Raw genomic sequence first — 18,501 nt, 5'->3', positions numbered from 1 at the left:
TATTTTGAGGAACTTCCGAAAACGCACTTTTCTGAAGGATTAAAACAACTTGAAAAGCGATTGACCAAGTGTATAGAGCTCCAAGGAGATTATGTTGAAAAAAAAAATTACCCAAAAAAAATTGTTTTTATACTTCATTCTAAGGACTTATTGAACTACCCTCGTATTACTGATGTCATCCCTAACAAAACAAAATTATTTGTTGTACAAAATTTTCAAATTTACACGCAAAAAAGATTAATTTTAACCATGTTATTTGCAATTGAATTTTTTCTGGAAAAAATATTTAACGGTTTCAGCTATAGACAAATTTGCTTTCAAAATTGGAGACACTTAGAGTTGTAGAGAAAGTTTTCCAAAAAAAAAGAAGCCGTCAATTATTAAAATGCAAAGATTTTTCGACTAATAATATTCCATTTAAATAAAGCTAGAAAGATTCTCTTTTTCTGAAATTTGTGGCTTGTTATAAAATTTTCATTTAGAGTGAAGTAATAATTAATTCACGTTGACGTAAATAATTATTTAAACAATTTATTATTATGGTTCATAATATTTTCTTTGCCTAATTGGTACAATCTCGCGTTTTTTGTTAAAATTTTTAACTGTTGGTCTATTTTTCATTAGGCGTGGCATAATTAATGAATTAGAATTAGCAAGAATAGTTGTTTAAACAAACAATTGTTGCTTATGACCATCTTCACCTATACCAATGCCTGATAGTTGCGATGTTTTCAGCGATTTTGAGCTATCTGTCCTTTTTTTCACTTAATGAGGTAATAATTAATGAAAGTTAACAAAAAGTTGTTTAAACAATTTAATATTGTTTATAACTATCTTTTCTTATATAAGTGCTAGGAAGTTGCTGTTTTTTCTTCACTCTTGAACTTTTCTTCGCCTTTTTATTTATGAACAAATAATAAGTCAACCACGACAAAAATTATTTTTTAAATAGTATTCTTGTTTTAAGTGAATTATTTTCACTCTTTTTGATCAGAAAAAAACACAAATTTTTAAACCTTATCTAAGAAAAGATAGTTATAAGCAATTTTAAATTGTGTGAACAACTTTTTTGTTAACTTTCATTAATGGTAACCTCACCAAGTGAAAAACGAAAAAAAAAATAAAAATTACCGAAAACCCCGCATTGATATAGATGAAGATAGACATACAAACAATAATTTGTTTGAACAATTATTTTTGCTAAATCTAGTTAATTTTCGAGTCACGCCTAATGAAAAACAGACAAACATTTGCAGATTTCAGAAGAAACCGCAACACTCTTCCAATTAGGCGATGATAATATTATTAACAATAATAATAAATTGTTTAAACAATAATTTTTTAAAACTGTTAAACCAATTGAAAATTGGACAAAATGTGAATTTTTTTTTAAATCCGCGACTTTTTTGTGAGAAAATTATTAAAAACAATCATTAATGGTTTTAGAAATGTACGTAAACATCTCATTATCAGCATTAAATGATTTTTTTATGTTCCAGAAACAACTTGAATAAAAAAATACACAAAAAAGTCATAATTAGCGCCAAAAACTCACAAAACCCATTTCTTCACTTTTGGGGTTTTTTTGGGACCCTATAAAACAAACCTATGGTGTTGATATTTTTAAAGTGATATTTTATTAATATTCTATGCCTAGTTTTTGCGAGAAATTTTAAGTTTCAACTCGATTGAGATAATTTTGAGGATTCTGAATAAAATTTACAAAAATGTCTTTTTTCTTAGGGGAAATACTTGTTAAACTTCATGGGGCATGCGGCACCTTTGAATATCATTTTTCTCTAAGACAAAAGAAATGTATTTATTTTTACAAACTTCGACCTGTCTCCATAAAAATTTAAGAAAAAAATTTCCAATGAATTTTTGGACCACCCCACGGTGGGATGAAATCAAAAAACGAGGTTCAAAATAACTTGTAGCTGACAATTCTTAACCGATTTTGAATTTTTTCAGAAAAATTTAGCATTAAATTTTAAGGAGATTCATATGGCTTGATTTTATTTTTTGTTTAAATTCTTCTGTTCATGTAAAGATTGAAGAAAAAAAAGATTTCTTCGTTTTTTCTTTGTTTATTAACACTGAAAAAATTGTCTTGGATCGGCATTACCAGACTTCAAGCACGAGGGTAGTTGAAAGTAAAAAAAATTATGACATTGTTAACTTTATTGTTATAAACAAATTAACTTAACAGATAGTCTACACTATGGATTCTTCGTTTTTTAAGTGAACTTTTGCATTCAAATTACTTGATTTCACCGAAGAAATAATACTAGATTATATAACAAATTGTCATCTGATACTTTTATTAATTTTATAAACAAATTACATTAACAAATGCCTGGTGTGGACATTTAAAGACCAGAAAGAAATAGTTTTTCTCCTAGTTTTCCTCTAATTGTATCGCTAGTGATGTTTAATTATGGAAAATTGTCATTCGAATTTTTAAATTAATTTTATAAACAAGTCGTATAAGCAAATGACCAGGGTGGATATTTAAAGGCAGAAAAAATCGTTTTTCTCCGATTTTTTTAAAATTATGTATTTAGTGATGTTTAGTTATAGAAAATTATCATACGATATTTTTTTATTGAGTTTATAGACAAATTATATAAACAAATGCCTAGTGTGGACATTTAAGTGCAGAAATAAGTAGTTTTTCTCTTAATTTTCCTCAACATATTTCGCCAGTGATGTTTAAAGATGGGAAATTATCATCCGATATTTTTATTAATTGGACAAACAAATTATGAAAAAAAAAATTACATCTTGGAGATTCAAAGGTCAAAGGATCTTTCTCAACCTCTAAATGACCAAGTTACAAGATTTATTATAATTTGCTCAAAAAGTTAATAAAAAATATCGGATGATAATTTTTCATCGTTTAATATCACTGGCGACATAATTTGAGGAAAATTGGGAAAAAACGATTTCTTTCTGCGTTTAAATATATACCCTGGGAAATTGTTTATACCATTTGTTCATAAAATTAATAACAAATATCGGATAATAATTTTCTATTACTAATAACCTACGGCAAAATAATTTCAGGAAAATTAAAAGAAAAATATTTCTTCTGCCTTTTAATGTCCACACTAGACACTTGTTTATAAATTATTAAAAAATATGGGATGACAAATTTTTTTGATCCAGTATTATTTTTCAATGAAAGCAAGTCATTTTAACTCAAAAATTTAATTTGAAAACGAAGTATCTATAGTGCAGACTATTTAATAAGTTAATTTATTTATAACTATTAACTTAACAATTTTATAATTTGTTTTGCTTTCAATTAGCCCGCGCATAAAGTCTGGCCATGCTGAACATAAAAAAATTCTTCATGAAGAAAAAAAAAGTAAACAAAAAAAATTGCGATAATACTTTATATTTTAATTCTTTTAATTAATTTAAGTTTGTCAGAATTTGTTTTTGGTTTCTTTTCAGCAAGAGGGGTTTCTTTTATTTGCAGTTCCTTAGGAACCAAAAATTAATTCAACAATAAACACCAGTTTTTCCGTATGATTTCAAGTAACCCTGAAGATCGGATATAGTATACAATAATAATTATAATTACCTTATATAACGGTGAACATAGAACGCAAAAACATTAAACTTCTTTCCTGTAGACATTTCTTTTAGGAAAAAATAAGTCAGTAAAAGTCCGCTTAGCATAAAGAACGTATCCACGGCGAAAAGGGCCAAAAATAAGTACAATGACCTCCAGGATTTAATCCACTATTTTGCACAATAGGAAAATAATTAGTGAAATATTTTATTGTTATTTTTACAATTGTCTAATATTTAAATAAATTGTGTATCAAGGAAGAGTTGCATGTTGGAAAACAAAAAGAAACGCGGGGCTTTTTTAGATATTTAAACTTGATAAAAACGCACCGACCATTACTGGGACAATGTAAAAAGTACAGTAGATCCTCGCTTATCCGACCCCGCTTTATCCGAGTTAGCGATTATCCGAGGTTGGAACAAAAGTAGTAGACCCGTTTTATCCGATTAATAGCGCAAGATTAGTCCGTATTATCCGAGCCTTATGTATTATTAATACATATGAACTTGTCTTAACCGACCAGAACAGATCTTCCTAAACCCCTGCTCTAATTGGTTAATAACACAGGCCAACAATTCTCAGAACCAGAGACCAGACCTACTATACCCGAAGGTTTTTGCTGCGCTGAATCCGAATCTGACCTCAGAAAAATTCTATCACCCTCAGTTTTCGAGATATTCTAACCTAAAAGGGTCAAAAATTAAAAAAATAAAATTGCATAGTAGATATTTCAACCAAAACATTTTTTAGTTACAAATTTTAAAAATTGATTTTGTTTTAAAAAAAAGTTAATTTACAACTAAAGAGTGGAATTCTCAAGTAAAATAATGCATTTTTTACAAATTAGTACAATTTGCAACCGAGTAGTGGAAAATTTAACCAAAAAAAGGTGAATTCTAATCAAGAAATATAATAGTTGACATTTCAACCAAAACCTACCTAAGAGTGGAATTTTCAAGTAAAATTATGCATTTTTTACAAAGTAGTATAACTTTTAATAGAGTAGTGGAATTTTTAACCAAAAAAAGGTGAATTTTTATCAAGAGATATAATAGTTGATATTTCAACCAAAAAATATTTTAATTGCAAATTAAAAGCAGTTGAATTAATTTAAAAAAAACAACGAATTTTAAATAAAACTGTTGAAATTTATAATTAAAAAGATAAATTTTCGAACCAAGAAGACGAATTTGGAACAAAATAGTTGAAATATTAATCGAAAAAAATGTTTCAGTCAATAAAATTTGCAATCAAATAATAAATGTTTTAACTAAAAAAGAATTGAAACTGTCTGAATATTTTTTCTCAGTTTATGTATTAATTTTAATTAATATGAATTCTAAATCAAAATTTACAAGCAGATACTTGAATTTGCAAGTAAATCGATAATAATAACAATCTTATTAATATTTATGATATTTAATATTAATCTATCAAATTAAATTTTAATGCAAACATACTATTTTGTTTGAAAAATTAAATTTATGAGTTACTATTAAATTAATTACTTAAGCGGGTTGCATAATTTGAGGTTAGATTTTCAGGTTACAATAAAGTACTTCGGACAACTTTTTTAGAATAAATAATTAATTGAACGGAAAGCGCCGAGCTTATAAAAATATTTTTAATATTAATTAATTTCATTTAATAATTTATTATCATTTTTTAAGCAAAATGGTAACATGCTGTTATAAATTTTATTTAAAAATAAAGAAAACTAAATTCCTTATGATTCATCACAATCAATTCTTGCTTTTTCATGTATTTTAAAAGTGTAAGTAAATTGTTCTATTTTATTTGGACAGACCCCGTTGGATATTCCTTGTCCCAGTATTGACTTCTTTTGTGTCCCACTTAAGGATTTACCTCAAAATTCTTGTCCCACTATTGGGCGATCTGACCAGCTTAAAAAATATCCATTTATGTTAATTATCTATAAAATTAATAATGTATTTTTGGTTCTAATCGATCAAGTAAGGTATAAGCCACTTATTTTAATGTTTTTTTTTTGCCAAAAATTTTAATTCACTATTCTACAATTGGATTTATGTGGCTTATCTTTTCGCAAATGTCCCAGTAATGTTCGGTTTTCCTTAGTCAATATATTTGTCAACTGCTTGCAGCCCCCAATGGGCATACAATTTGTCGACGTCTTTACGATATCATTACGACATCTTTACGACAACTTTACGACATCCTATGTCCATGTCATTACAGTACCTTAACGATATCGTAAAGACATCGTCAGATCATACGACATATTTACGATATCGTAAAGACGGCTTAACAACCTGGACACAGGATGTCGTAACGTTGTCGTAAAAGTTGTTGTTAAAGTTGTCGTAACAATGTCGTAACGATGTCGTAAAGACGTCGCTGAATTTTGTGCCTACTGGGCATTTTTACCCAATTTTGTTTTTAAAAAAGTCTAAGGTGTTTCTGTAAGTGTATTCAATATACTCAGCCCCCAACCCTTCTCAAAATTCTTAAATTAGACATTTTTTTTTAATAACTCACATCAGCAACATAAATCATGTTAGCGTTAGCATAAAAAAGGCTCATCACATACTGATGGCCAAGAACAATCCAGCACATACTTAAAGATCGAATGCCATGCAATGCACTCAATGAATTGGAACTGACATTCATAATCAAAATTTTGCTGGCACTTTTGTACAAGGAAAACTCTGTCAAGTTACTGGCAACTGCAGATTCAAGAGGTTTACGTCTTTGAAGGATATCCAGAAACGTACAAATTATTAGGAAAATCACAAAGATAGATAGTATTGTCCTGCAACGTAAAATAATTATAAAAATTTGTCATAACAATAAATTCATGGATACTACATACACTGCAGTCCCGCAATCAAAGCTCCCATTAGAGGACAAGGAAGTTCGAGGGGGCGAAAGAGAAGCGCTGTTAAGGCCTGATTTTATTCATTGACGGATTCTCTAATATTCTATTTGGGTAGTGTTAATTAAAATTTAAACTATGATTGTTTATAACAATAATTACTTTACGATTTCTCAATTAATTTTTTAAAATAAAATCAACCCAAATAGAAATTTTAACATTTAAACAATTTTAACCTGAATTATTCTTTTCTGAAGTGTCCTTAGAAGCCTCCATCAGAATATTCAGAAATGAATAATAGATCTTTTCTGTCGACTATATCAATAATTTTAAATATAGGCTGATTCTTTAATTTAGAGTATTGCAAATGATAAAGACGATTTATACTTTTGGAATTGACATTAAATCTTTGAACACAATAATTTACCAATATTAAAATTCTACATTTGGCAGTTTATCTGCATTTCATTAAAACTTGTTCAAACTTGTTTAAACAAAATTTTTGAATTAAAAAATGTTTAAACTTCAATAAAAAATTTTGTTAAATTCAAGATTTCTATTTGAGTGCTTTAATTTTCAGTTATTTTATTAACCTTAAAAAATGTTTACGAACCGACAAAGAACCGGTTATTGACCGGGAGTTTTTTTTCTTAAATTAAAATGGCCACCCTAATATATGTACTTACATACTCAAAAATTATAAACATTATAAACCCAAAATAGCAAATATAAAACAAAAACATTTTTTTTTAATGAAAGGCCAACATAAATGGTTCAGACGGCCCTGATTGTTTACGGTTTGGAGAGTCCCGAGATAGTCCGAAATACAAAGGGTACTCCCGGGAAAGGCTCTATAGCGGGACTGCAGTGCAAGTTGAAAATCTACTATAATTGATTAAGACTTTCAAAAATAAGAAAAAGTAATTGTACTTACACTGATATGATGGTTCCCTTTGACCATCTTTGAGGACCAACAGTTGAGCAAGTTGCAGTTATATCAGTGATTCCCAAATCTTTTATCAACTCAAAATTATGGATAGTTTTATTAAGAAATGTTTCCACATCATAAGCATTACATGCTGAGGGAACGCATATAGAAAAAGATGGTTGAACAAGATCTGAACTGTTGTGATTAGCTAAAGTTATTGAGTACATGCAGTGTCGACCACGAATTTCTATCTTCTCTTTCTTTGCCTGAACTGACATGCATTCGTCAAACATTCCCAGATCGACAATATTTCCTGTCAAAATACCAGACGGGATCTTTGAAGACGAGTCCAGCACTGGAAAGATGCAAGAAACGTTATTTTGTTAATTAGAAATATTTTATTAACTGTTATAATTTTCTTTTCTTAAGACCATTGCGCACTACTATAAACGGGGAGAAATTGGCACGAGATTTTAGAGGCCGTACTTAAATCACGTAACGGATTATAGGCCCTGAAACAAACCGTAAAATAGTATATTATGCACCTACGAAAAAAATTCTCTTTCTTTCTTGGCACATACGATATTATTTATAACAAATAGATGATTTGAGACATTTCTCGGAACACAGTCACGTTTTCAGCCCATATTACATTTTGAATAAAAAAAAACATGATTGACGGTAATTTTAAGGGTAATTTATACTAACTTACCATAAATTGCGGGAAATTCAATTAAGAACGTCTATGAATTTCTAGAAATTTATGAAATTGTTTGGTAATTCATGGTTATATTACAGCTAAATATAATAAATTATTATAAATTACCCAAAATTCAATTAAAATTTTTTTTGGAAATTTCAGGAAATTTATTTAGTTTTTTCGTAATTTATGGTAATATTATAGGTAAATTGATGACAACTTACCATAAATTGCCAAACATTCCATTAAAAAAAGCTATAAATGTCCGTAAATATATTGAGATTTTTGGCAATTTATGGTAATTTTACAGGTCAATATGGTAACTTAACATAAATGACGCAAAATTCAATTTTAAACCTTTTTTAAATTTTCTGAAATTTATGAAATTTCATGGTAATTTGTGGTAATATTATAGGTAATTTATGACAATTTACCATAAAATGCCCAAAACTCAAATTAAAATGTCTATAAATTTCGGAAAATTTATGACATTTTCGGGTAATTTATTATAATAATACAGGCAAATATGGTAAATTGTCATAAATTACCCAAAATTCAATTTTAAATATTTTTGTAAATTTTGCAAGTCTTTTAATAATTTACGGTAATATTACATGTAATTGATGAAAGTCTACCGCAATGGCGGAACCAGAAATTGAACTTGGCGGGGGCGTATATAAAAGTTATGAAGGGGCTACTTTGTAATAGCTGCGTGCATAGATTATGTTTACTGACTAGGATGGCTCAAAAACGCATTTTTTTAGAGGTCAACGACCCCCGCCCCCTCCATTTTATTCTAAATCCGAAACAAGAAATTCCCAAATTTTTTATTCTTATTTTATTTTAACAGGTTCCGGTTTTGACTTGAAGTTTCCCATGTAAAAAGCACGGAGAGCAATCACTTTTTAGAGTTTATGGAATAATATTTTAGGTTTTAAAAAAATGTGACGGGAACCTATAGCAGCTTGTAGATCTCTAACACACCCCCACTAGTACCTGAAAACTACCCTTAAAACAAAAAATGTCAATTCTTCATAAATCGACATTTTGAGTACTGTATTCAGGTATTTTTTTCAAGTAAAATAATTAATATTGGTCTAGTGGAATATTTATTATTATTGGTTAATTAATTTTCAATTATTTAAAGAAATGGAATTTGTTTATATTTCTTTTTAATTATTTTTTCCCTGAAAATTATTACTATTGGTCTAGTGTAATATTTATTTATTTTATTTTGATTTATTTTCATTAATTTTTAATTATTTAAACAAATGGACTTTGTTAAAATATTTTCGTTTCGAATTTTTTAAAATTAAAATTATTAATGTGCGTCTAAAGGAATATTTATCATTATGAGTTCTTTAATTTCTAATTATATAAACAAATTCCATTTGTATAAAAAGTTTTTTTTTATAATAATTTTCATTAAAAAAATTAATCAAACAATGTTATTAAATATTCCACTAAAGAAATATTGAAAATTGTTATCAAAAAATTATTGAAACAAATTTCATATGTTCAAATAATTGAAAATTAATCAACTAATGTTAATAAATATTCCACTAGACCAGTGGTAATAATTTTTTAAGAAAAAAAACTAATTATCGAATAAAATTATTTGAACAAATACCATTTCTTAAAAGAATTCAAAATTAATGAACCAACCAATAATAATTAATGTCCCACTAGACTAAGAGTAATAATTTTTAGGAGAAAAAACGAATTTTCGGAAAAAAAATTATTTATACTTATACCTACATTATACCTATACCTATACCTATACCTATACCTATACCTATACCTATACCTATACCTATACCTATACCTATACCTATACCTATACCTATACCTATACCTATACCTATACCTATACCTATACCTATACCTATACCTATACCTATACCTATACCTATACCTATACCTATACCTATACCTATACCTATACCTATACCTATACCTATACCTATACCTATACCTATACCTATACCTATACCTATACCTATACCTATACCTATATGTCAAACCTATATGTCTGATATATGAAATTCTTCATTGTATAATTCTCTACAGGTCCCCATACTTTCCCGTAACATTTTATTAAACCGAAAAAAATTCTTCTAATAACTCAAAAAAGTGATTTTTCCTTATGCATTTTACATGAGAAACTTTAAGTAAAAAGCGGCACCTGTTAAAATAAAAAATGGAAAAAGTTATGGAATTTCTTTTTTCAGATTTCGAATAAAATGGGGGGGAGGTCGTTGCCCTCTAGCTTGAAAAAATATTTTGCCATGCATTTTTGGACTAACCTATGGCTGATGCTATATGGAATTGAAAATCCTTTGGTGGGGGCGATCGCCCCCATCGCCCCACCGTAGATCCGCGCTTGACCCACCATAAATTGCCAAAAATTTAATTAAAACATGTCTATAAATTTCTGGATATTTATTAACATTTTTGGTTATTTATGGTTATATTACAGGTAGACATGGTAAATGATCATGAATTGCCCAAAATTAAATTTCAAACATTTTGTAAAATTTTTGGAAACTTATGAACTTTTTCTGTCATGAATCGTAATTTGACAGTTCAATATGGTAACTTAACATAAATCACCCAAAATTAAATTTTTAATATTTTGATAAATTTACGGAGATTTATAGATTTTTTGGGTAATTTATGGTAATATTACATGTAATTATTGACAACTTACCATAAATTGCCCAAAATTCAATTGAAAAATGTCTATGAATTTCTGGAAATTTATAAAATTTGTTGGTGATTTATGATAATAATACAAGTAAATATGCTGAATTATCATAAATTAACCAAACTTTAATTTTAAACATTTTCGGAAATTTTTAAAGTTTTTTGGTCATTTATGGTAACACTACAGGTAATTTATAACAACTTACTATAAATTGCCAAAAATTCAATTTATAAATGTCTATAAATTTCCGGATATTTACGAAAGTTTTTGGTAATTAATGATTATATTACAGATAAACGCAGTTTCTTATCATAAATTTCCCAAAATTAAATTTCTAACATTTTAGTGAATTTCCGATAATTTATGAAAATTTTCGGTCATTTATGGTAATTTTACAGGTAAATACGGTAACTTTCCATAAATTATCTTGAATTCAATTTAACCTTTTTTTTTAATTTATAGAAACTTATGGAAATTTTTTGTCATAGATGGTAATTTGACAGGTCAATATGGCAACTTAAGTTACCCAAAATTCAATTTTAAATATTTTTATGAATTTCCGGAAATTTATGAAAATTTCAGGTTATTTGTGGTAATTTTACAGGCAAATATGTTAACATACTATAAATTACAATAATTCAATTTTAAAAGTTTAGAAAATTTCCGGAATTTTTTGGTACATTATAGTGATGTTACAGGTAATTTATGAAAACTGTAGATAAATGACCTAAAATTAAAGTTAAAAATTTGTATAAATTTCCGCAATTTTTTTTTTGTTTTACGGCAATTGGACCAATTTAACGTAGTAACTTTCCATAAATTACTGTAAAATTCTGTTACCTGCAACCAAAACGTTTTTTGCAGTTCTTAGGGTGGGTCGGCTGATTATCGTCAAATGGGAGCTCATAGATGTATTATATTCATTATTCACCTTTGACGTCACTTTTTACCCCCTAGGGAGAAAAGTAGAAATTTAGCTCCGCCTCATGAGCGTCGAAAAGGGCGACAAGGCGTTCATGTGTCATAAAAAAATATTTTTACCCCCTCCCTCTTACTGTGCGTATCTTTTGTTTCCAGAAATGTTTTGCTAGTTATTGTTTGTGGAATTAGGCAGGATGTCCGAAAACTTCATTTTCAAAGTTCCCTGATTTTTCGTTGACTAATTTTTTTATAAATATAATAAAACAGTCTTTAAGATACAAATTTATTAATTTATTTTACACAAAAATGTCTTCTATAAAACATGACTTTTTAACAAACTGGTGCATTTTTACCCAACAAAAGTGAAATTTCAAACCAAGAAAATTTTTTTTGGTAAAAAAAAAGTACCGTAAACTAAAAAAGATCAATATTAAAAAACTGAAAAGTTAAATCTTCAGTTGAAAAATTGATTTAAAAAAAGGCCTTTAATATAAAAAAATGTTTAACTATGCAGTTTAAATTTTACCCAAGTAGTGCAATGTAATCTCTGCTAAAGCAGGTGAATTTAAAAATCAAAAAGACATACTTAAAAAAAAAGGTTGAATGTGCGACAAAATTGTTGCATTCTAATTAAAGAGAGATGAGACTTTTACTAAAACAGGCGAGTTTTTAAATCAAAAGACAAATTTTCACAAAACGAGGTGAATTTTAATCCAAAAAGATTTTAGTTGACTTTTTAAGACAAAAATAGGAATTTTAAACAAAAAATATATTTGTTGAGGAATTAGTTTAATTTTCAACTAAACATTTGCATTTTCATTCAAAAAATGCTTATTTCTACTCAAAATAGATGAATTTTTAAACCAGAAGAAGTTTTCAAAAAAAATTTTATTCAAAAAGAGTACAGTTGCCTTCACAGTTTTTTTTCTCTTTTTTTCTGTAAAAAGAACAAATTCTTTTCATTTCTTTTTTAGGAAATGTTTTATCTTTTTTTAAATTGCAACAGGAAAAATTGATGGTGGTTTTCCAAGTTTGGTCGCAAGATTCTGGTTTTTATTTTCAGCAATTCTGCACATTAAACAGTTTAATTTTCAACACAACATTAGTCACATTTAAAAAAAAAAAGATGCAGTATTTGCACTGAAATATATGAGCTTTTAAATCGAAAAGACAAATTTTCAGGAAAAATAGTTTTCATCCAAAAAATATTTCAGTTGACTTATCAGCAACAAAATATTTTTTTAAACAAAATATTACTGTCCCATGAAAGAAACTGAATTTTTTCACCAAAAATGACGATTTTTTAACAATACAGTTGAATTTATTGGCCAAATTTATTACCCAAAAAACTTGTAAGAAAGTAATAACTCTCAAATATAAATGGATTCTATTTCAAATCGTGGTGGGGTAAAATCAAAAAACGAGGTTCAAAATTATATTTAGAACACAATTGTTTACCGATTTTAGATTTTTTGTTTATGTTTGAAAAATCCAGGACTACATTTTTCAGAAAATGGTGCGGGCAGATTTTGTTGTTTATTTAATTTTAATGTTAATGCAAGTAGCGAAAAAAGTGTCAAGTGTTTTAATGTAGTTTTTATCTCCTAAAAATTTTTGTATACTTCTCTTCACTTTGATTCAATGCAAATGGATATAAGAAAGACAACATTGGTTTAATTTTAAAGTCAATTATTATAAACAAATTACATTACAAAATAATGGATATTGGAGTATATTCATCTTCAAAGCATATTTTTACTTTGAAATTGCTTGCTTTAATTGTTAAGATGATGTGTGCCCACTATAATTTAAGATTAAAATGTTATTAATTAATTCTGATAAACTCTTTATGTAAACAAATGGATATCGCAGACGCTTATCGGCATAAGCAAATCGCTTTTTCTTCCAGTCTGGTTGTAATTATATTAAAAATGATGTTTTCTGAACAAAATTTACCACCGGTCATTATTTGTTTATTTAATAAATAAATTATATAAACAAATGCAAACTTAAGGCGTTTTAAATTGAAAATAAATAGTTTTTTCTTCTGACCTTGCTAAAATTATATTGCAAATGATGTTCTCTTATAAACAAATGATATAAAAATATATAAATTTTAGGCATTTGTGGACAAAAGAAAGCTCTTGTCAAGGTAAACATAATTTTATTAATTTTTCATTGACAGCATCATTTCAAAAATATTAATTGTTTACCATTTTTTTTCACTTCCAGAAAAATTAATTTCCTTAGTTTTTTCTATTTCAAATCAGTGAACATCAGGCCGTGCTCCTAAGGAATGTTTAAGGAATAATTTTCACACAATAACTTTTAATTTTTATACGCCTAACCGCCCTGTATTGGGCCCGGAAAATTCCCAGAAAAATGCAAAATACCAGTTATGTCAATTTCATTCTAAACATGGTAATTTCTTGCATTTTTTCTAAATTCATTATTCATAATCGATCAATTATTCGTTTTCAGGTATTTTAAACTAAGTTTCAGTAATCTCAGCCATCGATATTTATTAAAAAAAAATTTATTTATTATGTTATTTTATTTTTGTTTTTTTAATATTTGAGTTTATTTTTCGTGATAAATGATACAGTTGATAAATTTTAGGAATAATATTTCTAATTCAATATATTTGGTGATCATTTAAACAATGTTTATTTGCCTGATATTTGTTCCCTTGTCAATCGCAAAAAGTTTTTTTGCTGGATTTAATAGCACTTTTAAAGAATATTAAAAGTCAAATTTTTTTAGGTTATTTGGCAATTCTTTAAAACAATTTATTTGTTTAAGCAATTTTTACATCCTGTAAATAGTGAAAGATTATTTTCTGAAATTAATGGCACACGTTATGAATGATAAGAGCTCCGATAAGAGTGATATTTTTTTGTGAAAGACAGTTTGTAATTATTTAAACAATGAATACCACTTTTTCATTTTTATAAGTTTAATGGAAATAATTCAAGATTCATTTTAGATTTTTAGATTAAAAAAAAAATCAGATTTTTCTCCACCTTTCCTATGAAATGGCGAAAGTGTATGATTATATATTTTTTAAATAATTGTAAACTTTCTTTCATAATCCATATAACTTTTTATGCTTATTAAATGGACCATTAATTTAATGAAATGGTAACTTTACAAGATTTGTAGAGAAGAATCATTGTATAAGCAAATGGAAATTGTTAAAATAATTTTCTACTGTCCTTAATAGAAAATAGAAATTTTAACTTTCATTAACTGCACTATTGATTCCAGGAAGTAGTAAGTTATGAACATTCACAGAAAAAATTGTTTCAACCAATTAAAATTGTTTGAACAATTATCAAATATCGTTAAAAAATATTTCACTGTTGAAAACAGTTTGAATAATTACTAAATATCTTAGAAAAGCAATATCATTCTTGAGATTCATATGCTGTATAATTTACACAGGAAAATAATAATTTTTCACGATTTAAAGGCAAAAAAGACATTTTAAATAATTCAAAATAAGTTCAAAAATACTTTGAAACTTTTCGCTATCCAATAAAAAGAATTAATTTAAAAAATGGCAAAAATGCCGTGTTAAGCACGAAATTTTAAATTAAACTGTTATGTTTTATTTTTTCCGGACACGATACAAGGGTGTACAAGGAGAGTTAAAATTAAAATTTATTAGGTTAAAATTATTCCTTGGACATTCCTTAAGATGTGACTTACCTTTAACTTACAAAAAGTTCATAACAATCACATCTTTTTCCCATTTTTTTTAAAATCGAGATTTTCTCATTCGAAGCCTTATGTCAATTTAAAAAACCCGGGACACGGGCTAATGTTGTTAGAGTCGAAAAAGAAAAAATTGGGGAAGTTCTTTCTCGGAAAAAGAACAAATGCAGAGGGAGGGGGGGGGGGGATTAATCACCGAAAATCAAGAATCAAATTTTACAGGCATTTTCAGAATAAGATAAACGAACGGTTAGAAGAGAGCGCATAAAGAAAGAACATCGGCTATGATTGAGGATGTTATTGTTAGAAGTGCGACTGACGTGTATGGTACTGAAGTTGTAGAAAGAATGTGTGGTGATGCATGGTGGAAAGATAAAATTCAGACCGTTGCCCGAGAAAAGAAGAAAGCAAATGAAAGAAGATAGAAAATCAGAGACATTAGCGGTGAAAAGAGAAATAGATTTAAAAATGATTTCTGAGAAAAAATGAGGAAATTTAAACTACTAGTCAAGGAAAGTAAATATAAACCCAGACGAAACGAAAATCAGGAGAAATAAATAAAATATAGGAGAGTCTATTCTCAAAAGTAAAAATATATTCAATGAAGCTAAAAGGGCAAGTAGAAATAACGGGATTAACGTGAAATTCGTGTGCACGATATGCGGAAAAACACTGATGCACAAAGTGGGTAATAAAATAATCCTACAAAAATATAGTGTAGAAGATGCACTAGTTAAAATGTGTGAAAGAAATTCTTCAAAAATGTTTGGGCAAGTTGATAGAGTGATTGGTTTAATAAAAGTTTGGATTGCTCTAGTGTTAATAAGGGATACTTTGAAGTCCAATCGAGGGTAAACAACTTAAACGATGAAATACTAGTTCAAATATGTTCAAGAAATATCTTAAGAATGTTTGGGAATGTTGAGAGAATGATTGGTATAATAAATTTGGACCAACCTAGTGGAATGGAATGGAAACTTCTAATCTGTCCCCTAAGGGTTTACATTTTTCTTGCACTTTCTTTCCTATTTCTTTATACACCTCCCACACACTTACTAGGTGGCGTGAGGGGGACCTACAGTTTAAAGTGAGTTCCGAACCACCAAGAGCAACAGCTTTAAGTACTTAGAGAACATTTTTCTCCAGTGGTACCGGTCCCACGACTCTCCGGATATGAACAACTCCCTTGCTAGACTAGTGTTCCCCGCATGGGCCGCCGAGGCCCATGTAAATTAAAATTAGGGTAAATTAAGAAATTAAGTTAAAGTTTAATAGTGTAAACAATTTATTAAATGAGTATTGAGATAATCATCAAAGAATGTGGCGTAAAGGAGACATAAGTTAAAAAATGTGAAAGAAATTCCCTAAAAATGTTTGGGCATTTTGAGAGAATGATTGATGTAATAAATTTGGACCACCCTAGTGTACATGAGGGATAATTTGAAGTACAGGCGAGGGCGAACAAATTTAAACTAGTAAATCAAAATTAGTGTAAATTAACAAATTAAAGTAAAGTTTACCAGAGTCAACAAATTCAAATTAGTAAAGAGATAATCCTCAAAGAATGTGGTGTAGATGAGACACCAGTTCAAATATGTGAAAGAAATTCTCTAAAAATTTTTGGGCATTTTGATAGAATAATTGGTATAATAAATTTGAACGACCCTAGTGTACATAAGGGACAATTTGAAGTGCAGTCGAGTGTAATTAAATTTAAACTAGTGAATTACAATTAGCGTGAATTAACAAGTTAAAATAGTGTTAACTAGTGAAAACAATTTTAAATCAGTAATTAGACAATCCTTTAAGAATGTGGTGTAGAGGAGACACCAGTTGAAATATGTGAAAGAAATTCTTTAAAAATGTTTGGGCAACTTGAGAAATTGTTGGTATAATAAATTTGGACCACCCTTGTGTGCACAAGGGATAATTTAAAGTCCAGTCGAGGGCAATTAAATTTAAACTAGTGGATTAAAATGAGCGTAAATCAATAAATTATATTAGGGTTAACTAGTGTAAACAATTTTAAATCAGTAATAAGACAATCATTTAAGAATGTGTTGTAGAGGAGACACTAGTTCAGAAACGTTAAAGAAATTCTTTTAAAATGTTTGTACCTCTTCATAAAATGATTGGTATAATAAATTTGAACCATCCTAGTGTACAAAAGAAATAATTTAAAGTCCAGTTGAGGACAATAAAATATAAACTAATGAATTAAAACTAGGGTAAATTAACAATTAAAAGTAGGGTAAAAAATTTAAACTTACTTTTAAGAGCCCACATTTCTCCTTTTCTAAGGCCATTCGTATACGTCAGAAATTGTCCTGCGCAAGTCTGCTTGGTATATTCAGAGAATTTTGCAGACTCTATAAATGTTTTCAACAAAGATCTTGGTCCCAGCCGTCCAAAGATGTCTTCAATTTCTCCAACCGACGATTCACATAAGCTCGTTGTGATAAAATACCGCGAAAATATTAACACGAGCAAAATTCTTAGGATGAAGTCCATTGTGGCCCGAATTTTATAAAACAAGAAATTAAAAGTTTAAGCTAATTAACAAAAATAAAATACATGAGCTACTTCTGAAATTAGGATTGTGTCTTGGAAGCTTAGGAATTTTTGATGAGAAGCTTTGTCTAGTAACTACAACAGAAGTCGCCGAGATTCCTTGTGTAACTGATGCTTGACCGATGTTTCAAAATATACCAACTGTGCGAGATAAGGATTAGGGGCACGTGTATGTACAAAAAGATAATATTTTCCATCTGATTTCTATGTTCTAGTCATCGAGCAGAGATACTCGTATAATCTTAGAAAATTTTTTATTTGCAATGGTAAATAATATAATAGTGACCGTACTTAAATTACTTAATACCTGGGGGGAGGGGGGTATTCATGCACGTAATTTTGAGAAATTAGCAAATAAAACAAATAACTCCCAGTAATTGCACAGACATTTAATATGAATTTAAATTTAGCAGTTAAAAAATCTTGGCAAGTAAAAAAAGAACCTGTTCAACAACAATTATTAAAAAAAGTTAAGGATTTAAAACAAAATATTGCAAATGTCAGGAAATTTGTATAACTTGAA

General features: G+C 28.1%; 1 protein-coding gene across 1 annotated transcript in view; it reads right to left on the bottom strand.

The window, feature by feature from the left end:
* Positions 1–18,058, bottom strand: part of LOC117171161 (O-acyltransferase like protein-like) — a 30,724-nt gene extending 12,666 nt beyond the window's left edge. The window contains exons 1-4 of the mRNA XM_033358221.1: positions 17,678–18,058; positions 7,369–7,717; positions 6,098–6,371; positions 3,590–3,750 (exon numbers count right to left, since the gene is read on the bottom strand). Of these exons, the coding sequence (XP_033214112.1) occupies positions 3,590–3,750; positions 6,098–6,371; positions 7,369–7,717; positions 17,678–17,918 (1,025 nt within the window). The 5' untranslated portion in view covers positions 17,919–18,058. The remainder of the gene's footprint in view (positions 1–3,589; positions 3,751–6,097; positions 6,372–7,368; positions 7,718–17,677) is intronic.
* Positions 18,059–18,501: the final 443 nt, after the last annotated feature.

Source organism: Belonocnema kinseyi, chromosome 1 (genome assembly GCF_010883055.1).
Source record: "Belonocnema kinseyi isolate 2016_QV_RU_SX_M_011 chromosome 1, B_treatae_v1, whole genome shotgun sequence".
NCBI classification, from domain to species: Eukaryota; Metazoa; Arthropoda; class Insecta; order Hymenoptera; family Cynipidae; genus Belonocnema; species Belonocnema kinseyi.
Note: the sequence above shows the minus strand (reverse complement) of the source record. Positions and strands in the feature narration are given on the sequence as shown.